The 25,486-nt window shown below is 44.8% G+C and overlaps 3 protein-coding genes across 7 annotated transcripts; 2 read left to right on the top strand and 1 right to left on the bottom strand.

Annotated features, from left to right (window-relative positions):
- LOC128266663 (sodium/hydrogen exchanger 9B2) lies at window positions 1-25,261 on the bottom strand. 5 transcript variants are annotated; one of them, XM_053003352.1, is made up of 12 exons: window positions 24,938-25,261; window positions 24,393-24,446; window positions 24,067-24,336; window positions 17,436-17,784; window positions 12,889-13,176; window positions 12,647-12,829; window positions 12,403-12,578; window positions 12,220-12,326; window positions 10,022-10,210; window positions 8,912-9,055; window positions 8,460-8,561; window positions 1-215 (listed from the first exon to the last, which is right to left on the bottom strand). In XM_053003352.1, the coding sequence occupies exons 1-12, from the start codon at window positions 24,951-24,953 to the stop codon at window positions 81-83; spliced, it is 2,013 nt and encodes a 670-aa protein (XP_052859312.1). In that variant the 5' UTR covers window positions 24,954-25,261; the 3' UTR covers window positions 1-80. The 5 variants fall into 5 exon arrangements, with proteins under 5 accessions (XP_052859312.1, XP_052859295.1, XP_052859304.1 ...); XM_053003335.1 differs by lacking the exon at window positions 1-215 and adding an exon at window positions 7,408-7,808 and having other exon boundaries at window positions 24,938-25,258; XM_053003344.1 differs by lacking the exons at window positions 1-215; window positions 24,393-24,446 and adding an exon at window positions 7,408-7,808 and having other exon boundaries at window positions 24,938-25,258.
- On the top strand, window positions 2,971-3,799 carry LOC128266690 (uncharacterized). Its single transcript, XM_053003382.1, has one exon. It carries the CDS (start codon window positions 3,016-3,018, stop codon window positions 3,493-3,495), a length of 480 nt encoding a protein of 159 aa, XP_052859342.1. The 5' UTR covers window positions 2,971-3,015; the 3' UTR covers window positions 3,496-3,799.
- LOC128260610 (uncharacterized) lies at window positions 13,183-17,425 on the top strand. Its single transcript, XM_052993755.1, has 6 exons — window positions 13,183-14,090; window positions 14,149-14,515; window positions 14,577-14,626; window positions 14,991-15,045; window positions 15,521-16,624; window positions 16,807-17,425. Exons 1-6 carry the CDS (start codon window positions 13,348-13,350, stop codon window positions 16,858-16,860), a joined length of 2,373 nt encoding a protein of 790 aa, XP_052849715.1. The 5' UTR covers window positions 13,183-13,347; the 3' UTR covers window positions 16,861-17,425.
- Window positions 25,262-25,486: the final 225 nt, after the last annotated feature.

Genomic DNA, 25,486 nt, shown 5'->3' with positions numbered 1-25,486 from the left:
ACCGAATCGGCAGTGCAAATATAGCTGCGATAGAGCTGCAGCACAGTGGAATGCCGCCGCTAAAACAAACCTCCGAGTCATCAGCCGGAAATGGGATACATGCTCGGTCCTTGTCTGGTAGGTCCTTCCTTCTGTTTTTCTTTGCTGCTCCTCTGACCCCTGGCGATACCAGCAGATTCGCTGTGGCAATAAATCCCGTAAGGAAGTGGGTGGCACTGAAACAGAAAAAAAACTTATGAAGTGGCAAAGAGTTGCGATTGTGTAAACAAATATATAGATGTTACCAGTGGCGTGCTAAGAAGGGGGCTTAAAGTCATTAAAGGAAAAGCAATCCAGCTCACAAGATTTTTCTGTTTTTAACATGTTTTTTTTTAAGGGCAGCTTTAATTTGGCTCCCTTTTTTGGCTCTTGCCATGATGCCACGTAGTGAGGCATTGGCAAACGAATGTTTATAGCACTAATTTTATTTGTTAAACTAACAAAAGAAGGAGCAAAAGCAGCAAAAGCAGAAAAGCAGCAGTACCAGAGCAAATAAATGTGTCTCAGAAACGATTGAGCGCACAGAGACACAGTCATATAAACAGAGGGACATAAAACTCATACGACATGTGGGCCGGCAGGCACTTGGCAAATGCGTGAGCGTGAGAACATGGCACTTCATTCACGCCCCGGAAGTGCCCCTACCCCTCCCCCTCCCTTACCCCCTTCCCTGCTGAAACTCCGTCCGGACAACAGTTCAACCGAAAGCCAAAGACAAAGAGGAGAAGAAACAAAAAGCCCGGGCTACAGTTGCGCCTGCCGAACAATTTATACGACTATTTGAAGTTGGAGGACTGAGTAAACGCTGCCTAAGTGTGCGTAAATCTATGAGGACGCACAGTCGTCGCAGTCGTCCTCCAGGACCTGCTCCTCCAGTCGCTGCAGAACCTATCGAAGGATTTCGGCTGGCTCCATTGTCACCCGGCCACTGCTCGATCGTCCTCCTAAGTGTTAACACATCGTTGCTGTCGCCCCGGCCATCTCGATTCCGTCCCGTTCTCCAGTTTGTTTTTATGTTGTAAAGCATTTTCATTTGTTTTTTGCCGCTTCTCTCCTTTTCGAAGCTTCTGAAGCCAGAGCTTCAGATTGAGATATTTCGTTCTGTTTGGCTTGAAATTGATAGTTTCAGCCAGATTATGATCTGTTTATTGTGCAAAGTCCTGTGAACTAGGGAGTGGGCGGCAATTAAGCCGCCTTTGCGACAAATGTGAAATGTGTTTCCATTGATAGTGAGTGAGTGAGTGAGTGAGTGAGAGCGAGCGAGGCGCCAAACAGGCGTTGTCCTTCATATTAGGTCGACTGATAGAGCGCCACCGACATTAACTCAATTTACTTCGAGGCAGGCAGCAGCCACCTTCAGCAGCGTGAACAACCAGAATCGAACCTATTTCCGGCGGAAGTATCAGTGTTTGGCAATTTCCGGCCTGCTGTTGTCTTAGCATTTATTTTTCTTTTTCCCTCTCGCTCCAAAAGTTTGCCCGGCAATAAATGTTAATACATATTAAGCGATTTCCCATCCAGACAATGGCCGCTCGAAGTTTGCCCTCTGCAAGACGATTCAATTTCTCGAGTCGAAGTGTAATTAATGCCTCTGGGGAATGACAATCGGCCAGAACTAGCAGCAACTACTCAGCGCTCACTTGTCAGACCGACCACTTCCATTAGGCGATGTCTTCGTCAGGCCCCGGACATAATCATCATCAATAATCTGGCTTTGGAAACACATCACAAATTAATTTTGACAGCTCTCGGCAGCGATTAATATCAATTATTTAAATAGTTTGCAAGCATCTCCTGGATTTCAAAGGAGTGCCTCCCACATCGACAATGGGCTGCAACTGCTTCATTACGCTTAAGCTGAATGGAGCTCTGTCGGCTTTTGTTGACGACCCATTGAAGGGCTTGCATGTGCTTTGTTCTCCATAATGTGCGATGTCCGGTGCGTTCGACGTGTTGGCCGTGTTCCTATGACACCTATAAACCTCGTAGTATCGATGGATCTGAGACAAGACCCTGTGAAACAACCAATTTAACCCAATTTAACCCAATTTAACCCATTTTAACCCATTTTAAACCATTGTTTGACTAGCCAAAGGGCAGCTTTTCATGTATTTTCTTTGCATTCTTTATCCCATGTCAATTGATTGCAGCTTAAATATTCATTTCAGCTACTTAACTAATTAAATTAAATGTTGAGTTCTACTTAATTATCAGAATATTGATTAAAAATAGCTTAAATAACAATGTCAACAATAAATATAGAAAAACATGAGCATTAACAATAACACAAATGTTTGATAATCATCTTAAAAATAAAAATTACTAATCACGAAAACTTTTATTCTTCATGACTTCTAGTGTTGACTATGTTTAATCTGAAATGAATACAATAAAATATGAGCGACACTCTTTTAAAAAGTTCTTATCAATTAAAACCACTTAAAGCGCAATTTACAAATCAGCCACTCATCGACATAATCATTGAACATTAGTGTCGATTTTCGAGCGCGTTTCCTGCCCTGGCTTATTTCTATTATATTAAACTGGCAGTTTGGTTCGCCCACGGCTTAGCCATGCCAGCTCAAAATTATGCGTTCGCATGTACGAAATACCCAATTGACTAATATTTATTTATACAATTTTGCGGTTCACAGAATGCAGATAATTCAATTCCCGTGCCAAATTTGCCAAAATGTGCGTATGCCCAGCCCACCGCTTACCCCAAATGCAATTCAATTTTGCGATAAACCAATTTAAAGTCAACCAAAAATGAAAGAAAAACTGACTGGAATTATAGGCGTACACAAAGGTGTGTATGTGTGTGTGTAAGTGTGTGTTGTGTTTGGATGCGGGTCGACTGTTTATCTCCCTGCCGCGGTTCTAGGGTCAGGGGTTATCGAGCGGCGTAGATTGCCACTCTTGAACACTGGCAACGCTTTGTAGTCGAACGACAGTCGCAGTGCAAACAAGTCGGCAATGAAGCAGTTTCTGGTGGCCTTTCTGGCCGTTCTGCTGGTCACCATCGCGCAGGGTGGATTGCTGGGCAGGATCTTTAACCGGGAGTCCACCTCCACCTCCACTTCCACAACAACGACGACCGAGGAGCCCCGTCGCCCGTTTTTCATCAACAACAATGTGCCCGCCATTGAGGTGGGCTGCGCGGCGCACTTCACCTGCAAGAAGAAGCTCACCCAGGTGCCCACTCCGCGGCCCTGTTTGAAGTACTGCCTGAAGCGAGTGGACTGCCCCAACGACCAGAAGACCCTGGGCAAGCCCAACCAGTGCGTCGAGCTGGACGAGCAGCAGGTGCTGGCCGCCTACGAGGCCTCCAAAGTGCCCCCAGTCGCCGGACAGCCCGCCGGCGAGACCAAGATCATGGAGGTGGCCATGATCGACTTCCCCTGCCAGCCGGGATATCTGCCCGACCATCGCGGTCGCTGCCGCGAAATCTGGTAGTTCGTCGCTCCTCGTAACACGCACTTGCTGCATAACTATAGGTGTGGAATTCTTCTTTATACACATGCATACTTTGAGTAATCACAATCACAATAAAACCCAAATGAACTTCTGTTGCCCAAAGATCATACCCGTGTTCGAACACAGTGAACATTTTGATAAGTGTTTAGTGAAAAACACCTCTAATCTGGCAGTCGATTTGTGATGATTTCGTTATCGCCTAATTGAACTTGATGTCTGTGAAATCCCATTGTTTTTTTTTTTTTAATTAACAGAGTTTGTGCTTGCTCTACAAATTTCACAATTCTCACAATTTTTTGAAAAAAAAATCAAAGAAAGTCAATTTTTGGGGCATTGTTTTGCTGTTCAAAGCAAATCTTTTTGTTCCAAACTTTTAATACCTCAACCTTTTAAAAAAAATATTTTCTTTGAACATTTGTTATACATTTTTGCAAAAATTGGTTAAAAATAAACCAGTCGATTGAAAATATTTTATAACGAATTCCACGAGGTATGACGTCTACATTCCACATTTTGTCATCACTTGCATTGTTTTGGTCAAAATACAGTTTTTGTTGGGCGGGATATTATGGAATAAAAAGTAAATGGTAAACAAGATGTATTTGGGAATAAAAAAAGTATTTGTCTGAGCTAACATTTTTTAACGGTTTAAAGTATATTTAGCATATAGTGGTATATGCCTAAAACAATGTTTTACAGTGCAGTCCCCAGTGAATGGTCGGGAACCATATTTTGCTGTCTTGACACGCCAAGTGTCAAACACACCTCCAGCGGCAGGAAAACAGCGGCTCGAGCTGTAGACATGAGTGCCGGAATTCAGGACTGAGCTAACAGTCGCGAGTGGGGCTACCTTCGGGTGGGCGGGGCACTGGGCGGAGTCGTGGCAGTCAACAATTTTGTCTAATTACAACACGAGGAACAGGAATCCAGCGACAAGCCATAAAAAATATGCCATTTGCACGAAAATAGCTGTGATGTGCTGTGACCTGTGACCTGTGGCCCCCAAACTTTGAGTTGGCATTGATAGCCGAGGAGTGGGTGCTCGAAGGGGGCGGGGAGGGTGGGAATTTCCCAAAAAGCTAAGCCACAGATACAGCAAACAAATGGCTTCATTCAGCCAGCAACTTGCTCGGGGAATGCCGAGCGATAAAAAGTACATGGTATTAAAATTAAGCAAACAACAAGCAGAAGCAGACAAGAGTCGACATTCGGAGTGGGGAAGGGGATTTTGCGAAGGGTTTGGGCATGAGTTCCATCACGTGATTGACGCACATTTCGAGCCAGCAAATACAACTGCTAATTCGACGCACCCAACTATAGTGCTGCGATGGCTGGAGGGAGGTGGAAATTTTATGTGTCTTCGTCATGTTAATTGTTTTCCTTTGTTCGGCATTGCGGCTGCCTTTTTGCTGCTTTGTTGTTAGCCATAATTTGCGCGCTTATAACTCAAAACTTTCGCCGTCGCGGCAAACGCAACTAACTTTATTAACTGAAGGAGCGGGCGCCAGGTTTGACTTCATTTGGGCTCATTCTTTTTGTTTTCTTGATTTCCGTTTCCGACCACTGGCAGGCGGACTGGCAGGAGGACGCAACTTTCTTTGGCTTGTTTTTATGGTAATCGGCGCATAACAAAAACCACAATACGCTCCTGCCCTCGAGCTTCTGCCCCGCCCACCTGTGTGTGTGGCTGTGTGTGTGTGTGTGTCTTTCGGAGTTGGACGGTGGGCGGTGGGTGGTGGTTGGTGGCATGGCATTTGGAAATTAAACTGCGCATAGTCCTTAAAATTTTATAACTTAATTTCTGTTGGTCTGGCATTTTTGTGAACTTTTTGATTTGATTTCGTTTGGCACTCGCACAACTCCTTTTTTCGCCGTATCGCTTGGAAGTCTTTGTGGGTGGTTTGGGGGGCATTATATTGGGTGGAATTCGCGGTGGGTGGCTCGGTGACTGGGTGGGTGGGTGGTTGGCTCGATGGGTGGTTTGGCTGGGCCCGCAAGGTGGTGACGTGCCTGGCGTTCTTTTTCTGCCGGAATTCGGCATGCGAATTAGAATAATAAACTGCTGGAATTTATTTGGCGCAGGAAAATGCTTTGGCTGCGCTGATAAGGTTGATCTATGGCCGGTGGCATTTCAATGGCCGCGATAAGAGCAATGAGTTTTGAAGGATTATGCCGGTGGCTGCATAATTGATGCGATTCGAACATAACTCAATTGTGGCGTAATTGCGGTACTGCAATCTGAAATTTCCGGCTCTTACGCACTTCATTATATCCCTTAGCCGGGCAGTCTTCATCCAATGCTCTCATGATTTTGCTTTTTTTTTTCTTACCTGCTTGCGTAAATATCCTGGCCTGCAGATGCTTTCATTATGCTAATTGCACGAACATCAACTGCGAAAACAAAGCAAATAATAACAGAGGGCAGGAGCAATGGCAATCGCAGCGGAAAAGTGTAAAAGCACAGGTACCAAGGGGAAACCAAAGAATTTTCATTAAAATTTTCATTTAGTTGCGCAATTATTTTTGTGCAGCCATTTTAATAACACTAATTTACCTTCAATTCTCAACTCTTTTTCAAGCCACACAAAGGCCACCAATGATGCCGGTGGGGGACAAAGGATGGCAAGTGCCATAGCAAATGCGAATGCGAAAGAGACGGGGACTTCGAGTTATAAATATGCGCAGCTGCAGGATAATAAAAATGATAAGTTTTTCTCTCAGTTCTATCGCTTGCACCGTTTTTGCCGTCTTTTAATTTCATTCCTTTCAGCATTCACTCAACCGGGTCACAGCAGAAGCTCAGCTATTACACTGCGCGAAAAACAAGCGTATTGAATGCAGTATGGCATATACTTCATTGACTTGTTCCTGCTTAAGAACTTCAAAGATATATATTTTTTTGTGAGAAAAAATTCTAATTTCGATTGGTTTCTAAAATATTACAAATTTATAAAAGTTCATAGCAGTTTATCTGCTATTTAAACGGTTTCTTTTGGTTATATAATAAAAGTTAATAGAAAATGTAGGAGAGCTAGAGCTTGATAGTTTTTTGAGTGTTTCGAAACCAAATTGATCACAATTTGGGAAAAAATGTCCTCCTTTTTCCCGGTACCATTGGTCGTCATGCGACCACAGCAGGAACAAAAACCAAAAGCATCAAAGGCGGCCAGAACATCAAGTTCATTCTAAGCCGTTTGCATTGCAAATTCTGCATCGCATGGCGACGGGTGGCCTCGTACCGCCTCGATGCTGGTTGGCCCCACAATCACTTTTCAATTAAATGGCATTCTTCGCCCGTTGCCATTATTTTGTGTTTTTGCCATGGCTCTAGCTTTTTATTCAGCTCGGAGCAAAATGATTTTGCCACAAGAGCATCGGGCGTGAAAATTCGTATGGGAGAACGGCAAGGGGAGGATAACTGTTCTTTGAACATAACAAAATCATCATCATGGGTTCATTTATTTACTTGACCAACTCCAACGAGTGGAGAACGAAAGCCTTTGAACGGCCTTTATTCGCAATAACAGCTTGTTCAATTGTCAATCATTAATACGAATTGATTGGACATGACACAAAAACTCGTGCCAGATTGACACGGCGCAGCGCTTAAATCCCCCAAAATTAATTATAAAATCAATTAGCAAGGGCTCGAGTCCGGGATTAACACAGATCCAGTCATAATTAGGTGCCGAAAAGCTTTTTATTCACCGAGAGGGGGAAAAAACAATAAAATCCCAGTTGCCCATTTGGGGCGTTAGTCCTGCCGGATTAAGTGCAAACTTTGTTAATTCGCCGAATTTTAGGGACCCGGCTGGACAAGTAAGCAAATAACTGGAAAATTAGTCCCATAAAAAAGGACCCTTGGATTGAAAATGAATTGAAAATGCAACCTTTGCAACTTTTCGCATTTACTTTTATTTGAACTGCGTATGGCCGAATGCCTCTAAGTACACGTAAGTATAAGTACAGCTGCGTTGGCTAGGTAAGTGCGGCTTGGATTAAAACTTTCGACTCCGGAAGCGAGGGTCATCCTTATGCTAAGTCCTCTTGAAGGCATTGGCGTTTAGCGGACTTGGCACTGTGGGCGTGGTCGGGGAGTCCACCGCCTCCACTGCATCGCCACGTTTGAGCCAATATGGCGCCAGTCGCAGCATGAGGATGGCGCCCAGTGGTGCGGTGAAAATAATGGCCAGCACCGAGATGATGAGCACATTGCTGGCCAGAGCCAGCTGCTCTGCACTGGACACGCTGGCAGCACGTGCCAAGTCCAAAGCCACTGGTCCCAGGGCGGCCTAAGGGAGAAAGGAGCAAAAAGAGCACTGGGTTAGAGGACTCAAATTAAGCAGCGGCCACCGCTGCGTATGAGTGATATGCAGCGGAGCCAGGATTAAATGCAGTTTGCTGAGCAAATTTTAATTAAATCAGTACGAGAAAGGTGGACAGTGAAATATGCACCGCATATTAGGGAAAAGCTAGACAGGCACACACACACATACACATGTGACCGCTCTTCTTTACTTTTCTGGGGAAGTAAGTAAGTAAGCCAGCGGAACATTTAAATTTGTGGAAGCCACAGGACGCACACGCTCGCTCACACAGGCGACATAAACAAAATGTCCGCTTGCGGTTAAACTGCAAACAAAAGGCTGGCATGCCAACTGCAGCCGCAGGAGCAGGACCTGCGATGACTCTGGCCAAGAGAACATGACCTGCAAATACGTGTATAACTTAAGCATGGGGAAAACACCAGGCCAGGACGAACAGGACGACGGGCAGTCTGCTCGTGGCAAGCGAGTGAAATTGCCAGCAGTGAAATAAAAAGCGCCACCAGGCCAAGAGACAACGGCTGGGAAATGGGGAAATGGGAAACGGGAAATGGAAAATGGAGAACGGGTTGGCAATGGGGAACCGCAGCAACATGACACGCGGAACGGGAAACTTACTTGGACAGTTGCTTTGGGAAAACCGGAAATTGTAATGTAGGCACGTTCCTTTCTCGACAGATTTCCGCCATATGTGGATAAATATGCAAAAGCCAGGCGAAACTGAAAACAAGAACAAGAAAGTGGTGGTCATCTCCAGCTGGTTGCTAGCTGTTGGTTGTTGGTTGCTGGTTGCTGATTTTTTTCTTTCCCTCGGTTTTCTGTGCCGTATGTGCAGGTAACATTTGCATTGCCGTACCGGAACATTTTCATTTCGGTCGGCACACCCCACCCCACCCACGGTTACGGTTTTCGTTTCTGCCCAACCCAAAACCGTGGGGAGCTGTTCACCGGTCAGCGAATTGCCCGCACAAACTGGACGAGAACCGAAAGAAATTAAATAAGTGGCCGGGGCAAGGGCGGTGGGCATTTGTTGCACCACCGGCCACACCTCCGGCGACCATTTTAATTACCAAACTTCCGACGAGCACCAGCAAAGCGCCATAACCGATTACATGGCCCTGCAGCACGTTGAAATTAATTTCCTTGCCAATGAGCGCAAACGAGACGGGCTTGAGGAACTTCCACATGAGGTCCAGACGCTTGGGCACACTCGCCTGCAATGGAAATCAATGGATTGTTATTAGTTTGGGGCCAAGCGTTCAATTCCAGGGAGCCTGTTCATTATTTTCCCCGTTTAAATCAGCCACGGAGGCAGGCCAATCGGCTTACGGAGCGTTGCCTTGCAACTCAAGTGCACTGCCTCGGCAGCATCTGGGCTACAAGTTTAAATGGGAAGAGTCTGACAAAAAAAAACACACACACTTGCTCGAAACAAATCGAGCACCGGCAGTCAACTCTGACATGGGACAAGGACGTGATGTCACAAATTACCTAGCAAAAATCCCGCACATACAGCCGCTTTTTACAGCTGCAGCGGAGCTGGCATAAAAAATGGCACTATTGCCAGAAAACATTTTTCTTGACCCAAAACCAAACAAAACTGAAAAAAGAGCGGGCGAGCCCAATACCCCAAAAGCACTCAGAAATCCCGAGGTGGAGGCAAAGCTAAAGTTTCGAGCACAGAGACCCAAACGAATGAATTTACCCGTTCAGATTCTAAGCACAGAAAGAAATTATTGGCGAGATTTGTTCTATGTGTCTATTAAATTTTACAGTACTACAAAAATGCACAAATATTTCATTATTAATTATATGTATATACTATTATATATATTCCAAATAATACTCATACCAAACTAATAACTTGGAAAGTTTTCACATTTCAGTAGCGTTGCTCAAAAATAATATATGATTTCTGAGGTATTTATGGTACGTTGCATTGACAAATAAAATTATTAGTTTCGTTATTAGTTGCATTGACAAATAAAATTATTAGTTTCGTATCCTCAAAATGTATGTAAACTAAACTAAAAACAATATCTTACAGGGGTAAGATAAACAGAACTCGTAACTAAATGGCTACATCTTTGATTTGAGTTTTATCTGTCACATAAAAATAAAATCAACTTAAATTTAAAAAACAAAACGTAAAGTTTTGTTGTTCAGTGCAGAATACTCACAATTTGCTGGGCCTGCAGCTGCTGGGCCGTCAGCCTGGCCTCCTCCCGCCGCCAGCCAATCCTCGCAATAAAGGCGGTCGTTACACAACCCAGGGCGCCGGCTGAAGTATAACCGATGACGCGGCTGCCCATCACGGCGATGGTGCCGCCCAAGACGGTCAGGACGAAACGGAGCCCATTTGCGTACGTCTGCAATGGATGGCGAAAGGACAGATATGAGTAGAGTGAATGGCAAAACAGGTGAGTTAGTCTGGATGGATGGGGGAAATGGTTGAAATGGGGAAGAGGGCCGAAATCACTTTACAAAGCTCTGATGGAAACTGTTTTTTTTACCCGCTGTCCACCTGTGCATTGTTTGTGCTCTGTGTGCGGTCAGGTTGCGTATACGCAACGTGTGCTGCTGGCGAGGAAAAACTGACTTGTCCTCTCCCTTTATTTTTGCTTGCATATGAACGTTTTTTTTCCCAAACTCAAAAATTGTACTAAAATGACTTTTACAACGATTTAGATCTGATAAAACTCGCCAGACACAATGTTTTTTCAGCCGGCAATTTTTAGATATTTTGCAATATCTGCACTGTCAACTTGTCAGTTTTCCTGGCTGGTGTTGAGACGGATTGGGATCTTTTAATTTCACCAGCAATTTTCCGACTAACCTTTCATGCTCCGCAAATTGCTGCAATTCAATTTCCATTCTGCCCTTTGTCAAGTTATTTTTACTTAACTTTAAACTGCCTTCGATAGCACTTCGTTAGCTTACCTTTCTTTATTTTAAATAGGAAAAACTGAAGTTTTCCCTTACAGTGAGACATTCAGTTTTTTAACTTAGGTTTCCGCCACCTCGTTGAATTAAAAACTTCCAAGCGAATATCTTATGGAAAAATACTGTCAACAGTCACGAGAAAAATAAGTGGCAGAAAGGTGACGTCGGATGGAAAATTACCACGGACTGCGTGATAATAATAAAATAAAGGCGGTAGCAATGACATGCCAAAAGATGCTGGGACCAAAACCGAGGCCTGATGACAGCCCCTGCCTTTTCCCCTTTGGGCGATGACAGTGTATGAGTGTGGTGTGGTATGGTGTGGTGTGATGGGTGGGTGGTCGGTGGGTGTGTAAAATATGCAAGGGTGCAACTTCAACGGCGCTCAGCGTGAAATTTTTGTACAAACTGCAGCCCTGCGTGGATGCGGATGTGGATGCCACTTGACGATGGCAAAGGCGAGCGCGACTTGCAGAAAACAAAAGTTATGAGATCTCCACAGGAGTGTTTGTGTGTGTGTGTGTTCGGGGGGATGGGTGGTTGGGTGGCTTGGGTGGCTGGGGTGGCTAAAGCGCATTCAGCGCACCACCCATGGCGTTTGATTATGCGCACCATTAGCGGTGTAAGTTGCGGCAATGAGTTTTGTGGCTCTGGCTGCGGCTGCCTGGATGTCCCCGGCATAACTTCACATAGATGCTGGCAGTAACTGTCGTCGCAAATGTCGCCAGCTCCGCCGTTGTCGTTTTCGTTGTCGCTGCCGTTGCCGTTGCCGTTCCCGTTGCCGCTATGCATGTAAGTGTCTTTTTATGCAAAGAGCACCCACACAAACAACCGCTCAGCGGAAGCTGACACTGTGCGAAAAACTAGAGTCTTAGTCAGGAAAATGGTACTCGAGATCAAGGTATTCAATGCTTCAAAAACCCTTTAAAAACAATCCCATATTTTAGACCATGGGAATGTTTACGTCTGCCTTTAAATTAATAGATATACTTTATAGAAAATAAAACGTTCTGTTTACTGTGAATATTTGAATAAAAATACTAAATTATAAAACATTATTTAAAATTTAACTCCGTGAAAAGCCATTTAAAAGAAATGTGTTGAAATATTTCAGAACCTATTTATAACCTAATTTAAAACCTAATTCATAACGTATTTCATAACGTATTTCAGGACCTATATTGAAACCTATTTTTCTCAGTGCAGTCTTCTGTAGCCCCACGTACATATGGCACAGCGTCCTCCTGCCCCGCCCCCCAACGCCTCCCTCTAGAGACTGTCGCGCGTTTTGCATCATTAAATGCGCTGATTGAGTGTCTAAGTGTTCACTGAATGTGCATTTTAAGTGCAGCCCGCTCGAGGACGAGCAGCAGCAGGACGAGAAGGACGAAAAAGACGAAAAGGACGAGCAGGACGCCGTTGTCTGGCAGCTTACCGCGTTGCGAGACGGCAAGAACTGGAGCATCGAGCCGTAGAGAAAGCCAAAAACGAGTCCAATCCCGATGCCAATGGGACCCTGCAGCACTTGCTGGGTGAGCGAGGCTGCAAGTGAGAGGAAGGGGGAGTTTAGGAGGGGTTTATTTGACTCTGATTCCCGGACACAACGGGTGGCACGCACTCGTTGAGAATATTACGCTGATTATCACGCCGAACATGAAGATGGCCACCACATCGTTGCATGTGGTCATGGCGTAGATGAGCGTGTGGATGCCGCTGTTCAGGCCGAGGCGATCCTCCTTCAGCTTCAGCATCACGGTGACGACCACATTCGGGGAGACGGCGGTGATGACCAGGCTGTAACATTCAAACAGCACATTCAATAGCCCCCTCGATGGCCCAAGTAATCCATTTGAACCACTCACCCCAAGGCGATGCCCCACAGCCATGGCATCGAGAGGGTGAGGTAGGCCAGTCCGGCGATGGCCGCCACCTCGACAATTGTGGGCAGCAGGGTGAGCCGCAGTATCATGAACCATAGCCGCTTGAAGGCATCTCCGTCCAGGCCCAGGCCAGCCAGCAGCATGATGTTGATCAGGGCCATTTCCCTATGAAGAGTGCAAGCCAAATTAAATGTTTCTCGAGCGAACGCCATCCAAATACTCACCTCAAAAACAGCTCGAACTTCTGGTACCCCTCAAAGTTGGCCAGTCCCAGGTTGGCATAGAGCACGCCGAAGAAGAGCATGCCCAGCATGTCGGGCAGATGCACAAAGGTCACCAGGATGCCGAAGATCTGGGCGCCAACGAACAGGAATGCAATGCGCATGATGACGGTCTGTGGCTGTGAGTATTCCGGCAGCAGAACCCAGGCCATGGCCCACAGGCCCAGGAAAATGGCCAGCAGGGCCACTTGCTCCGAAATGTTCACCCAATGCGACCGAAAGTGAAGCCACCTGCAAGGAGTCCAAGAAAAGGAGTTAAACTAACAGGAGTTCCCTTTTTTCATAAGTGGTTTCGTGTGTCTCTCCCTAAATTATGTACACGTAATTGCTGCTAATTACCGTGCCCACTTAGAGCTATAAAAGCAGCCAGCTCGTTGGAAAATAAAACCAGAACCAAGACCAATGGACAGCCACAAGGATCGGATTGAGTCCATGCGCCTGATTCTCCGGGTCATGCAGCTATGTGGCCTCTGGCCCTGGTCCCTGAGAGCTGGAGAGGAGTGGACCTTGTCCGGTTTCGTGAAGAGCAACTACCGCTTCCTGCTGCACCTGCCCATAACCTTCACCTTCATCGCACTCATGTGGCTGGAGGCCTTCATCTCGAGCAACCTGGAGCAGGCTGGCCAAGTGCTCTACATGTCCATCACGGAAATGGCCTTGGTCATAAAGATCCTGAGCATCTGGCACCATCGCCGTGAGGCCTGGCGCCTGATGCACGAGCTGCAGCACTCCCCGGACTACCAGTTTCGCAACCAGGAGGAAGTGGACTTCTGGCGGCGGGAGCAGCGCTTCTTCAAGTGGTTCTTCTACATCTACATCCTGATTAGCTTGGGCGTGGTGTACAGCGGCTGCACCGGAGTGCTCTTCCTGGAGGACTACGAACTGCCCTTCGCCTACTACGTGCCATTCGATTGGCGAAATGGGGGAAGATACTGGTTTGCCTATGGCTACGACATGGCGGGCATGACGCTGACCTGCATCTCGAACATAACTCTGGACACCCTGGGCTGCTACTTCCTGTTCCACATATCGCTCTTATACCGCCTGCTGGGCCTGCGATTGAGGGCTCTAAAGAACATAGGGGATGACTTGTATTTTGGCCAGGAGTTGCGTGGCATCTTTATTTTGCATCAGAGTGTGCGAAGGTCTTTTAAATTTTGTAGCTGTTTTCTCATTCTGTGCTAACATCACAAGGTTTTACAGATTAACCCTCACCTGCCAGAAAATTGTTTCACCCTACATCCTATCCCAAATCATTCTGAGTGCCCTGATCATCTGCTTTAGTGGATACCGCTTGCAGCACGTGGGAATCCGTGATAATCCCGGTCAGTTCATAGCCATGCTGCAGTTCGTTAGCGTGATGGTCCTGCAGATCTTCCTGCCCTGTTACTATGGCAATGAGATAACCGTCCATGCCAACCAACTGACCAACGAGGTGTATCACACCAATTGGCTGCAATGCGGGCCACCGATTCGCAAGTTCCTAAACGCCTACATGGAGCACCTCAAAAGACCCGTGACCATTCGAGCTGGAAACTTCTTTGCCGTTGGATTGCCCATTTTTGTTAAGGTCTATACATTTCAGTGGGTGGTGTTCGACCTCCCTCAAACTATTTTCTCTTATTTTGCAGACCATCAACAATGCCTACAGTTTCTTTGCTCTTCTACTGAATGTATCGAAGTAACATACGTCGTTTTTAAAAAAATATCTTTTAATAAATAATAATAAATAATAAGTATTGTTTTATTCAATTTAAAGGCTTTTTCTAAAGGTATTATAATCCTTTAAAAATGAATTCAACCTTTGTTGTTCATAATTAAAAACATTAATGTCGAAGAACAGATTTTGTTCAAATATCTGAATAAATCCTGGTGATAATTCAACGCAATAATGTTAAGCTGTGAATCTTGGAATTCTAATATTTTGTAAGTAAAGTAAATAAATCTGTTATGCCTTCTTGAAGCTAGTATTTTCAAATAGCGCTTACAGATCGCCATTAACTCTTTTATATTTTACATAATAAGGTGTTTTTAAAACATCACAGCTTAAGCATATTGGGAGTCTCGGAATCGAAACTCCTTACTGCTTCAGAGGTGGTGGTGCACTGATTTTTAAATCGTTACAAACACGAATGAATACTATGTTTGGTGGAGCTACATCCTCTAGTATCTTTGCATTGCGTGACTTACACATTTAGTGACGGTCAACAATTAACTGGATCCTATTATCAGCCAGCTAATTATTGTAATTGCCCTGCTTATTAATTGTATAAATATTTTGGCTGATTACCTAAACAAATCAGGGATGGAGCAACTTGAGAACTGAGCTCACTAAATGAACCGGTTCCTGAGCATTTAATATAATCGCCTAAAAATGTAAATTATCTTATGGATTTAAATGAACTAAACATGAACTTGGATGTAAAATAGGAGTTCCAGTGGGAACAATTATGATAATACAACCCTAGTTTATCCTTAATTGAAGAAATGTCCTCAATTCGACCTACAAAAGGCTTTGGTTATAAAAGCCGAAATGTCTTTGAGTTTATTCATAAGGTGAACCAAAACTAAACAGCTGATAATGGAGTCTACGAACCGATTGAGTGCCATTCAATTTCTGTTGGTGATCCAGCGCTGGACGGGACTTCTTAAGTGGAAAAATGAAGAAGAAAATGGCCTCTTAGCCTGGCTACAACGCATCTATCCGTTCGTGCTGCACCTTCCCCTGACTTTCACCTACATAGCTCTCATGTGGTACGAGGCCTTAACTTCTGCAGATTTCGAGGCGGCTGGTCAGATCTTATACATGTCCATCACCGAACTGGCATTGGTCACTAAACTGCTGAATATTTGGTACCGACGAAATGAGGCTGCTAGCCTCATACACGAACTGCAGCACGACCCTGCCTATAAATTGCGAAATGTCGAGGAAGTACAATTCTGGGAGCGAAACCAAAGGGACTTTAAGCGCGTCTTCTACTGGTACATGGGAGGCAGCCTTTCTGTGGCCGCCATGGGATATATCAGCGTGTTTTTCCAGGCGGAGTACGAGCTGCCCTTCGGCTACTACGTGCCCTTTGAGTGGCGCACCAAGGAGCGGTACTTCTACGCCTGGGGCTACAACGTGCTGGCCATGACCCTGTGCTGCCTATCCAACGTCCTGCTGGACACTCTGGGCTGTTACTTCATGTTCCAGATCGCCTCGCTTTTCAGGCTGATCGGAATGCGACTGAGGGCACTGCAAAATGCTCCAGAGGAGAAGGCCAGGCCGGAGTTGCGGCGCATTTTCCAGCTGCACGCTAAAGTGCGCAGGTTGACGAGGGAATGCGAGGTGCTAGTTTCGCCCTATGTCCTGTCCCAGGTGGTCTTCAGCGCCTTCATCATCTGCTTCAGCGCCTATCGACTGGTGCACATGGGCTTCAAGCAGCGACCTGGTCTCTTCCTGACCACCGTGCAGTTCGTGGCCGTCATGGTCGTCCAGATCTTCCTGCCCTGCTACTACGGCAACGAGCTGACCTTCCATGCCAACTCCCTCACCGACAGTGTCTTTATCACCAATTGGCTGGAGTACTCCGTGGGCACCAGAAAGCTGCTCAACTGCTACATGGAGTTCCTCAAGCGTCCGGTCAAAGTGCGGGCTGGTGTCTTCTTCGAAATAGGACTGCCCATTTTCGTAAAGGTGAAATTAGTGAGAGAGATTAGTGTTCTCATTTCTAACAAAAATTAAATAATTATGAATTTAAGTTAAAAGGAGCCATTATATATACATTTACTAAATATTTTCAATTGAAAAACTTTATGGATATGAGATACATTATTTATTCCTGACTACTATTAACATATCCTTTCAACTTTTGGCAGACCATCAACAATGCCTACAGTTTCTTCGCCCTGCTGCTAAAGATGTCCAAGTAAAGTGAGACATGAGCCGGGATCCAACCAACTCCAGCAGCACAATGGCAGCACACACACCCACGGGTCGGATACGTAACACTGTAACTCATACGCCGCGTTGTTGTGAACATGGAGAATAAACGCCTGCAGCCAACAAGGCATTTCGCCAGCTATTAAACTAAGTGTCGCAGCCAAAAGGAAGAACATGAAATCGGGCTCGCCTGCGACTAGACTAGACGTCGGGGGATCTGGGTATGAGATATGTGTGCCGGGCTGGGAAAAGGACCGAAACAGGACCTCGAACGGAAGCACGCGCCGTTGCCTAGTGCAGCGGCAACTTCCACGACGACATTGTTGGCGCACAAAAGAAGTACCATACACAACAACAAAAAATAATAAAGCACAAAATACGAAATACGAAATACAAACGAAAGGCAGCCAAACGGATATGCGAAAAACGCGTGCAATGCAAGTGTGAATGGCGGCGCTGCTGTCCCGCCGGAAATGCATTCAAAGGGTTAAGCACAAATCCGCACAATGGCCCCGGCACCGCGACTTCGCAGCCGGAGTGCTGGCCACATGAGCTTTTCACTTACCATTTGGGCCCTTTGTACTCGTCGCCACGGACTCCGCCCGGAGTTGCAGTTGGAGGTGGATAACCGGAGTCGGAGACGGAGTTGCCCGCATTGTTGGCGGCAACATTTTGTGTTGTATTTGTTAAATTTAATGATGTCGGCGTTAAAATTATTGTTGCAGCGTTTTGTGTGGCGTCGGCCGCGTCCTCCGGGATTTTCTGTATGTCTAATTTGGTATGCAGCGGGCGGGTGGGCAGGATGTCGCCTTGGGAGTCCTGCGGCGCTGCACTGCCGTTGCTTGATCCTTGTGTCATGTTGTCACCTGGGCCCTTGTTGCTGCACTGATTTGGCTGCTGTCTGCTGCGCTTAGCTGTAAGTGGCAAACAGATTTAAATGTCTTAATAGATGTGTCAACGTCGGGTTCACTGGGAAAAAGGCAAGGGATAAAGAAGTTCTGTTCGGTTATAGTTAACATCACAGCAGAAAAATTACAACTGTTTTAAAATTATTTCAAAAGGTGTCCAAAAGTTTGCACTAAATATTTTAATTTAGTCTTTTGAAACAAATTCCACTGAAAATATTTGGTTGCATACGTTTACATAGCTTTAAAATTTCATTGTTTTTAATACCATAATTGCGAGCTATTTGAAGATAATTTCTCTTTGATATTTGCTCTATTATTTATGCTCTCTTTCAATATAGGGTCTGTGAATTCTACTCCACCATTTGTTTCGGTGCATTGAAAGGCATAACCAAATGGAGCAGGACCATCGACTGGCTTATAAGCGCCAAGCAGCTGCTTTTAGCCCATTTGGCATTCATTCCTGCTGCTCATGCATTACGAAAGCCCAACAGCAGTTGGATCGTTTAAATTGCAAAGTGCAGCAGACACACAAGCCACCGCTACCGCCCCCGCCCCCGCCCCGCCTCTGCCACTCAAGGCGATGGTGAAATGAAGATTGCAACAAAGATTGACAACCGTTGATTGCGCCGTGGTGGCACAGGCGCAACGAGGCCGAGCAAGACGTCGACACAAGGACACCGCTGCCGGCAGGAAGCTGTAGCTGTCTTCACCTGGGCCAGGACGAATTCACAAGGATGAGGACGAGGACGAGGACGTGAACGAACTCAGACGACAGGTGCTCGGTCGCTAACAGTCACCTCCATAATTGGCTTCATTGTTGCCGCGTCAACTTCACAGGTCGAGAAAGACGCTAGGTGCTAGGAAATACATAAATATTTCCATTTATAATTAGCGCACTTAATGTCGGTTCGCAGCGAATGCCAATGCGAGTGTGAGGGCGATTGCGAACCATTCCGAGCAATTTACGCCTCCACCCCGGCTAATTGGAGTGGAGCCCGAGACTAGCGATATTTGCATATGAAGCGCCTTTCTAATAACAGGAATTTACAATCTACTTCTCACAATTATTATGCAAAGCCGACCCTGCCTATGTGTGCTTTACACGGGCAGTGCAATCAGCACTTGATTTGATTCAAATCCAGATTCCTTGCCCTTTTTATTCGAATTCGAATTCGTGTTTGTATTTGATTTAAGAAGACAATCTGCTTGTCATTTGTCGCCACTACGCCGGGCTACGTGTTAATTGTGCGCAAATATTTAGCGCCAATTCTCGCCGGTGCGAACTCCAGTTCCAGTTGTTCGGGGCGACAGTTTCTATATTTGCGTATTGGTCCAACGATCACGTGTCGATTGTGATTCAGCGCGTCATGCGACTCTTTGACACACACGCCTAAATTGATTGCCGATGCTAATTGGGTGTCATAATCCAAGGAACGCAAATACATATGGTGAATGCGAAATCGTAGCTAATTAAGATCGAATTATTTCAGCCACAAATAAATTGATATCTTCACTTAATTTAGGGCTTGTCCACTAAAAACAGTTTGCACAGAAGGTAACAATTTTTACTTACTGCAAAATTTCTGAAAGGCGTCAAAAAAAAGTATTACAATTAATGTGATCCTGAATATACAATGAAATAAAAAGGAATATCCAGGAATTTCGGATCTAAAACGAACAAGCATATTTAATAAACTAAATATGGGAAATATGGGAATAAATTTAAAGAGACAAATAAATTATTTTTCGGAGACCCACAGTTTTAGCTTTTTACAAAATTCTCAATACCTTTTAAACTTTAGCTTAAAAAACTCCTCAAGTAGCCCCAAAGTTATATATATTTTTTAAGTTCTCAGAGAAAACTAGCACTGATGAGAGAGATAACGAAAATAAGCGATGGAAAACACCGGCAATCAAAATAAAAACAAACAAACGAAGTTGTTTTAATTATAATCTCATTTAAAATAATAAAAAATTACGTCTCAAGCGTGGTAGCAAAGTGAAAAAGGTTAAATTTATACACTTTTTAGAACAACAACGAGTTTCAGCAAGTTTTGTGTTTGCTAAAATAATTTAAATCGCTGCGCGCTAATAGAAATAATGTTTCCACCGCATCAAAACAATGACGAGAGTCGGAAAATGATGCCTTTCCCTGAGTTTGTTGGGGCTTACCTGGTTGGCCTATAAATTAATTAGTTTGTGTTAACCACAGCACTTATAAAAATAGCAATTTACACTGGCATCTCACATATTTCAATTCAATGGAAATGGAAATTGTATTGAAATCGTTTCATCACCGAACCGCACCAATTTAATGCCCAGCGCCGACTAATCGCGTTCGATGGCAGCGGAGAACTGAGATGGCAACGGTCTATGGAAAGCTCTACAGCCTCTATCGTATATATTTTTTATCTTATGCTAATAAAAAACATATATCTAGGAGTTCCCGACGCTCTCGTGGGCACGCGAGCGAAACACACAAAATATTTGTTTAATAACTTAATATTAGCGAGCAAATCGCGAGAGTCGAGTGAGATGTGTGATAATGAGAACATATGCAGTTATTAGACGGAATTGACACTGAACCCTGAGTTTGGAGGTGCTAATCCGAAGAGCAGATCAAGATCAAGATGTTAGCTTGTAGTACATCAATCGATTTAAGTGCTTTGTAATTTTGGAAAGGCCAGGGAACGTGTATTAGTTGGGAAAGTGCTAGCACCCTGGGCTTTTGAATATATAAACACTGGTTTGGCCCGGGGCACAATAGTGATTACGAGCATTTGCTTATCAATTAATTAGCCATAACCAACAGGAAACTTATGTACGCCCTGCAAATGTTTGCCATTTCAGCGGGGCTTCAGTTCAGTTGCCTTGAATTCATTATGGCTGCGAGCCTATTGAATATTTACAAGTTCAATGCGAAGTTCGCGTTTGAACTACGGCAAATATTTAAGTTTTGCTAATTAATTTAAAATATCTCCGCCGTAACAAAGTGAAACAGTGTTTTCGGGGGAATGGGAAAAACAGAATGATAAGCGAGGCAAGATTTCTTCTCCGCCTTTTTGAATTATGTGCCTCATTTAAAAGTTTTTGCGGCACTTACTTTTATTTTTTTGCCAGCTTCTGCCGCTTCGTTGGTAGTGAAAAAATTGTGCATAAATTGTGCAAAGGTGTCAGCAAAGATAGCGCTCGGGTATTGTAAGACAGCACTTTTGGAGGTCTTGCCGTGATATTTCATATTTCATATTCATGCGCTGCACTCGGCGGCAGTCGCAAAAAGAAGCCGTTGAGCCAACTTCAACTGCAAGTTGGGCAGGTCATTAAGGCTTCTTTGGCTTCTTTGGCCGCCCCATTGATTATTACCTTTGGCAGTTGTTGGCGGGTCCACGCCCCCTATCGCTGCTCGCCGCCCACTTGCCGCTGGCACTCTTTGGCATTTTATCTTGTCATATTTTCTGCAACTTTCAAGTGACCAGGCACGAAAATAATGCAAAAGTTCTCTTAAGCCAAGAAACTGGATGGCCAGCATTTCGCTTTTCAATTGCTGCAGAAGTTTTCACACAAATTATGGCACTGGGCACGAAGAAGCGGCTATCCTGTTCCCAAGATGTGCTGATGGAAAAAAGCCATGGCCATGGACATGGATATGGAGCTGCAGTTGCATCTGCAGCAAAAGTTTTTGTCATCCGGTTGTCATGTGCGGACTATTGCATACGACTTTGAATCTGAGGTGTTAATTGGAAGCGAGGCCAACACTTCTCCTCCGGACGAGACCGAAACGAGAACTAAACAACCTCGAGGGGCCCCTGGCAAGATAGTCGAAAAACTAATATTCTTTAAGGTCCGATGGAGAATTTATTGTAGTTCTCGAAGTTGCAAAAGTTTTTTCCCGTCACTTAACATTTAGATTGTTATTACAGTGCAGCAAAAAGTGCCATAAATTGCTTGCCAAGGGGGTGTGGATGTGTTTCCAGTGATTTATATCAGTTATTCAACTATTCATTATTTACAGGCAAACGTCAGGTGCTTTTTCAATATGTTTAAACGGTAAATTGCACACAGCGATGACTTCTGCCCCGACTTCCCCGTCCTTTTTTTTTCATCCTAAGAGCTCCAGTCTGAGTGAGAGTATGTAACTCCATCTTCTGTCTGCAGCATATATCAAATCACTTTGCCCATACGCTGCACACATTTATTTTATTTATGTTTACTTAAGCGTGTCTCCTTTTAACTATGCCAGCCGGCATGGCATCCTTGGCGCGTCCTGAATCCTGATTCAGACCTGCAACTCCATCGTTAACCAGTGCATGGTGCGCATCCAGAAAATAATTTCTTTCCGAGGAAGATTGCGTTCCGTTGTCACGCACTTCCTGCCAAGAGATGAACTCACGCCCCAGCGATTCGCATCTAATTTAGTGCTCATACATCGCAAATCAGTGGAAACTGGCACTTTCTTGGCTCCAGGCGGGTAAACGAAAAAAAAAGAAAGAAAAAACAGAAAACAAGATGAAAAAGCAGGTCATAAAGCGCCATTCAGCGCTTAGCAAATAAGGCGACAAATTGAAAATGAAAAAGCCCTTGCACAGGCAGCTAAATAAATCCCCAACATAAGTCTGACAGGTGGTCAAAGCAAAAGTGGAAAGCCCCGATTAAGTGTAGTTTTAGTAATTAGCTGCGGTGCAAGTGCAAGTGCCAGATCCTGCGAGGCCAGTAAAAGGATCCACAGCCTGTCAAGTGGGCCAACAGCTACAAAATGCTTCGGGGAAAACGCATCAGCGTGAATGCAAATGGCGTCGAAAGGGTTTTCGTGACGGTTAACATTCTGCCATTCATTTGGCAATCATTATGCTGAGTCACAGCCAAAATGGCATTTATAAATGTCGCCCACTGCGTATACGTAATGAACTGACTTGCCATGCACACACACCCACACCCACACATATGCACACCCTCAGCTTTGCGGGCTCACGGGGCGAATGCGCAATGCACTGCATTTATCAATAGACGACAGAGAATGTTTGTGTGGCAAGCGTATATCATGTTGGCTTTAGTTAACAGAAATGTCGCCGTTTCACTCACAAGCAGAAGCGACATGTAATAAGTGGGCAGGTGCGGCGGGGCGACAGGTGAACCACCCACTACCCACCCACTCAAGGTTGAGCTTGAGAAATTGCCCCAGACGCTGCATTTAAATGGAACTTATTTAATATAAACGAGCGCCTGCACATGCGAGCATTAGCGCTGCCTGCAGCGGTGCGCAAACTTATTTAAATATGACTTCCAGAGTCAAATCAGAGTCGGAATGGAGGAATGGGAATGGAAACGGGAATCAAAATCAGAATCGGAATCGGAATCAGTGGTGCAGGCTTCGAGGGCACAACTCGAATGCAAAGCGACTGCGAATGCGAATAGCAAATGCGAAATGAATGCACAGGAAATGAGCCCCGGCTAATGCATATTCATAAAAACATACTTTGCCGAGAGCCGCGGGCTCTTGGCACTCGTGTTAGTTGTCTGATTGTGGGCATTTGGGCGCAACTAAAACGGCTCATTATTCGTGTGAAAATTCCGCAGCGGCCATGGCCCAAAGGGAAATCCTTTGCCCCCGAAAGTTGGCAAAATCCGGGCAAAAACCCATATTTACACAGATGCAAGACCATTGCAGCTCCGGGAGTTTTAACAATAATAACCGTTCTGTTGAAGGCGAAAAACCAGCAGGAACCACCTGCCAAAACAGAGAAGCGTAAACAAACAAAAACCCGGTCAGTAGTGGGCACCCACATATGGCCATGCAAACGGTGCATATTTTCAGAAGTCAGAGCCCTTGGAAACGCTTGAGTTTGAGCCAAGACAGCAGTGCTGCCAATCGCAGTCGCTCTGGCGTCAATATGCGTAAATATTACGTATACGCCCCATTCCCCCCTTTGTGTAAGATGTGATTGTGCGGCTCACTTAAAATCGAAATGCCTCAATCAGCTCCTCTGGCAGCTCAAAGCCCGTGGCAGAGATTTTTTGTGGATCCTTGCTGGTGAAACAACAGCTTTGCATAAACAAACTATGAATATATGGTGAAATGCATATAAATGTCTGTGAGTACGCATTGTGCACTTCTCTGTCAGATGGATGTCTCCCTTCAGCATTCTTCTTCACCCCTAAATGTGCCACACAGGATGGCATAGATGTGAAAAAAGGCAGGATTTTGCGCAACAAATATGTTTGCATTGCTTAAATTCTGCATTTTTTAAGGTTACTCGTGACGTCGGCGCACAATAAGATGGAATCACTCACCTCCAGAGGTATTCGGTGCCGAAGGTCCGTGGGCACGGGGCGGAACCTGTGGCCGCTCGCCCAAGAGCAGCTCCTTCTCGGGCTCCAGGATGCTGGCGGTCACCGTTTCGCTGGCCCGCCGCAACATGTGCAGCGGCGTCTGGTTGGCATCCCGATCCCGTTCCAAGTCCTGCTGAGATGAGCTCTTCTCATTGGACTCGTCGAAGGGGTTGCTGCACCGGAAGGCCTGCAGGGGCGGACCATCACTGCCGGCCACCACATTCAGCACACCTGTAGGTGTTGAATTTGATAGTGAAATAAGTATTATAGGTATCATACATAGTTACCATAACTGGAAAGTTCTTCATCCAAAACTAAGCCTTTCCAGGCTGCGATCTTAGCTTAAATTACAAACCTTTCTTAAAAATGTTAAATTTATTGTGTATTTATATTATTTTAAAATATAAATTATTATTATTATAAATATATAAGGATTTTTCAAAGTTTAAACTACAAAGTGCCATAATATTATAATAATATGTTATTAAATTATATAAATTCGGATTAAAATTAATCACACTTAATCAATAAATAGACACACAAATAAACAACGCTTTGAAATCTTTGTGGGAATTATAAAGTATTAACATTAGTGGCATTTATTTAGCAACCCGAATTGTATGTATGTATGTATATACATTATTAAGTTAATTTTTTAGCGCCTAGCGGCTAGAATTATGGACGTTGGACTGTATTTGCACACGACTTATTTATTGGCACTTCGGAAAATATTGGCATATAATTAATTAACCACAAACTCGTAAATTAACGGCGAATGTGAAAATCGAAAACTGCCATTGCTAAATGCTAAAATCACTGAACTTATGCTTACCGAAATCGCTGTTCATGTCGTCCGATGGCAGAAGGCCGAAGCAAAACAAAATCTGAGAAAAGAGTGGGAAGCAAAACAAAGAGTTTTGTGCAAAGAGCGACTGCTGACGCAGTCAAGCGATGACGTAGCCGCCTGTTCTTGACTGAAATTGACAGCCAAAGAGAATCGAAGTGCTCCAAAGAGCCTGGAAAGTACACTTGACCGACCCGGAGAATCGTATGAATATAATGCGCGGACGGAACACGCGCGACACGACCGCCGGAAAGGCGGGAAGGAATCAAAGTAGCCCAAGACCAAGAAGCCGGGAACTTGGAGCTTCTTTTTATTACAACACACATGGACTGGCAAATATTTGCCCCGCGCATTAATTAGAAAAGCAATTTAAGCAAACGATTGGCGTGCGGCGAACCAGCGAGCACTCTTCGATTAAAACTAATTGGCAAACAAACAAGCGGCGCAAAGCAAACCCTCTGTTCTTTAAAGAGAGAGAAGTGAGCGAAATGAGATTATAAACGAAAGAGCGGGCAGTGAGAAATGCATGCACATATT

The sequence above is a fragment of the Drosophila gunungcola genome, chromosome 3R, assembly GCF_025200985.1.
Source record: "Drosophila gunungcola strain Sukarami chromosome 3R, Dgunungcola_SK_2, whole genome shotgun sequence".
Lineage (NCBI taxonomy): Eukaryota > Metazoa > Arthropoda > Insecta > Diptera > Drosophilidae > Drosophila > Drosophila gunungcola.
Note: the sequence above shows the minus strand (reverse complement) of the source record. Positions and strands in the feature narration are given on the sequence as shown.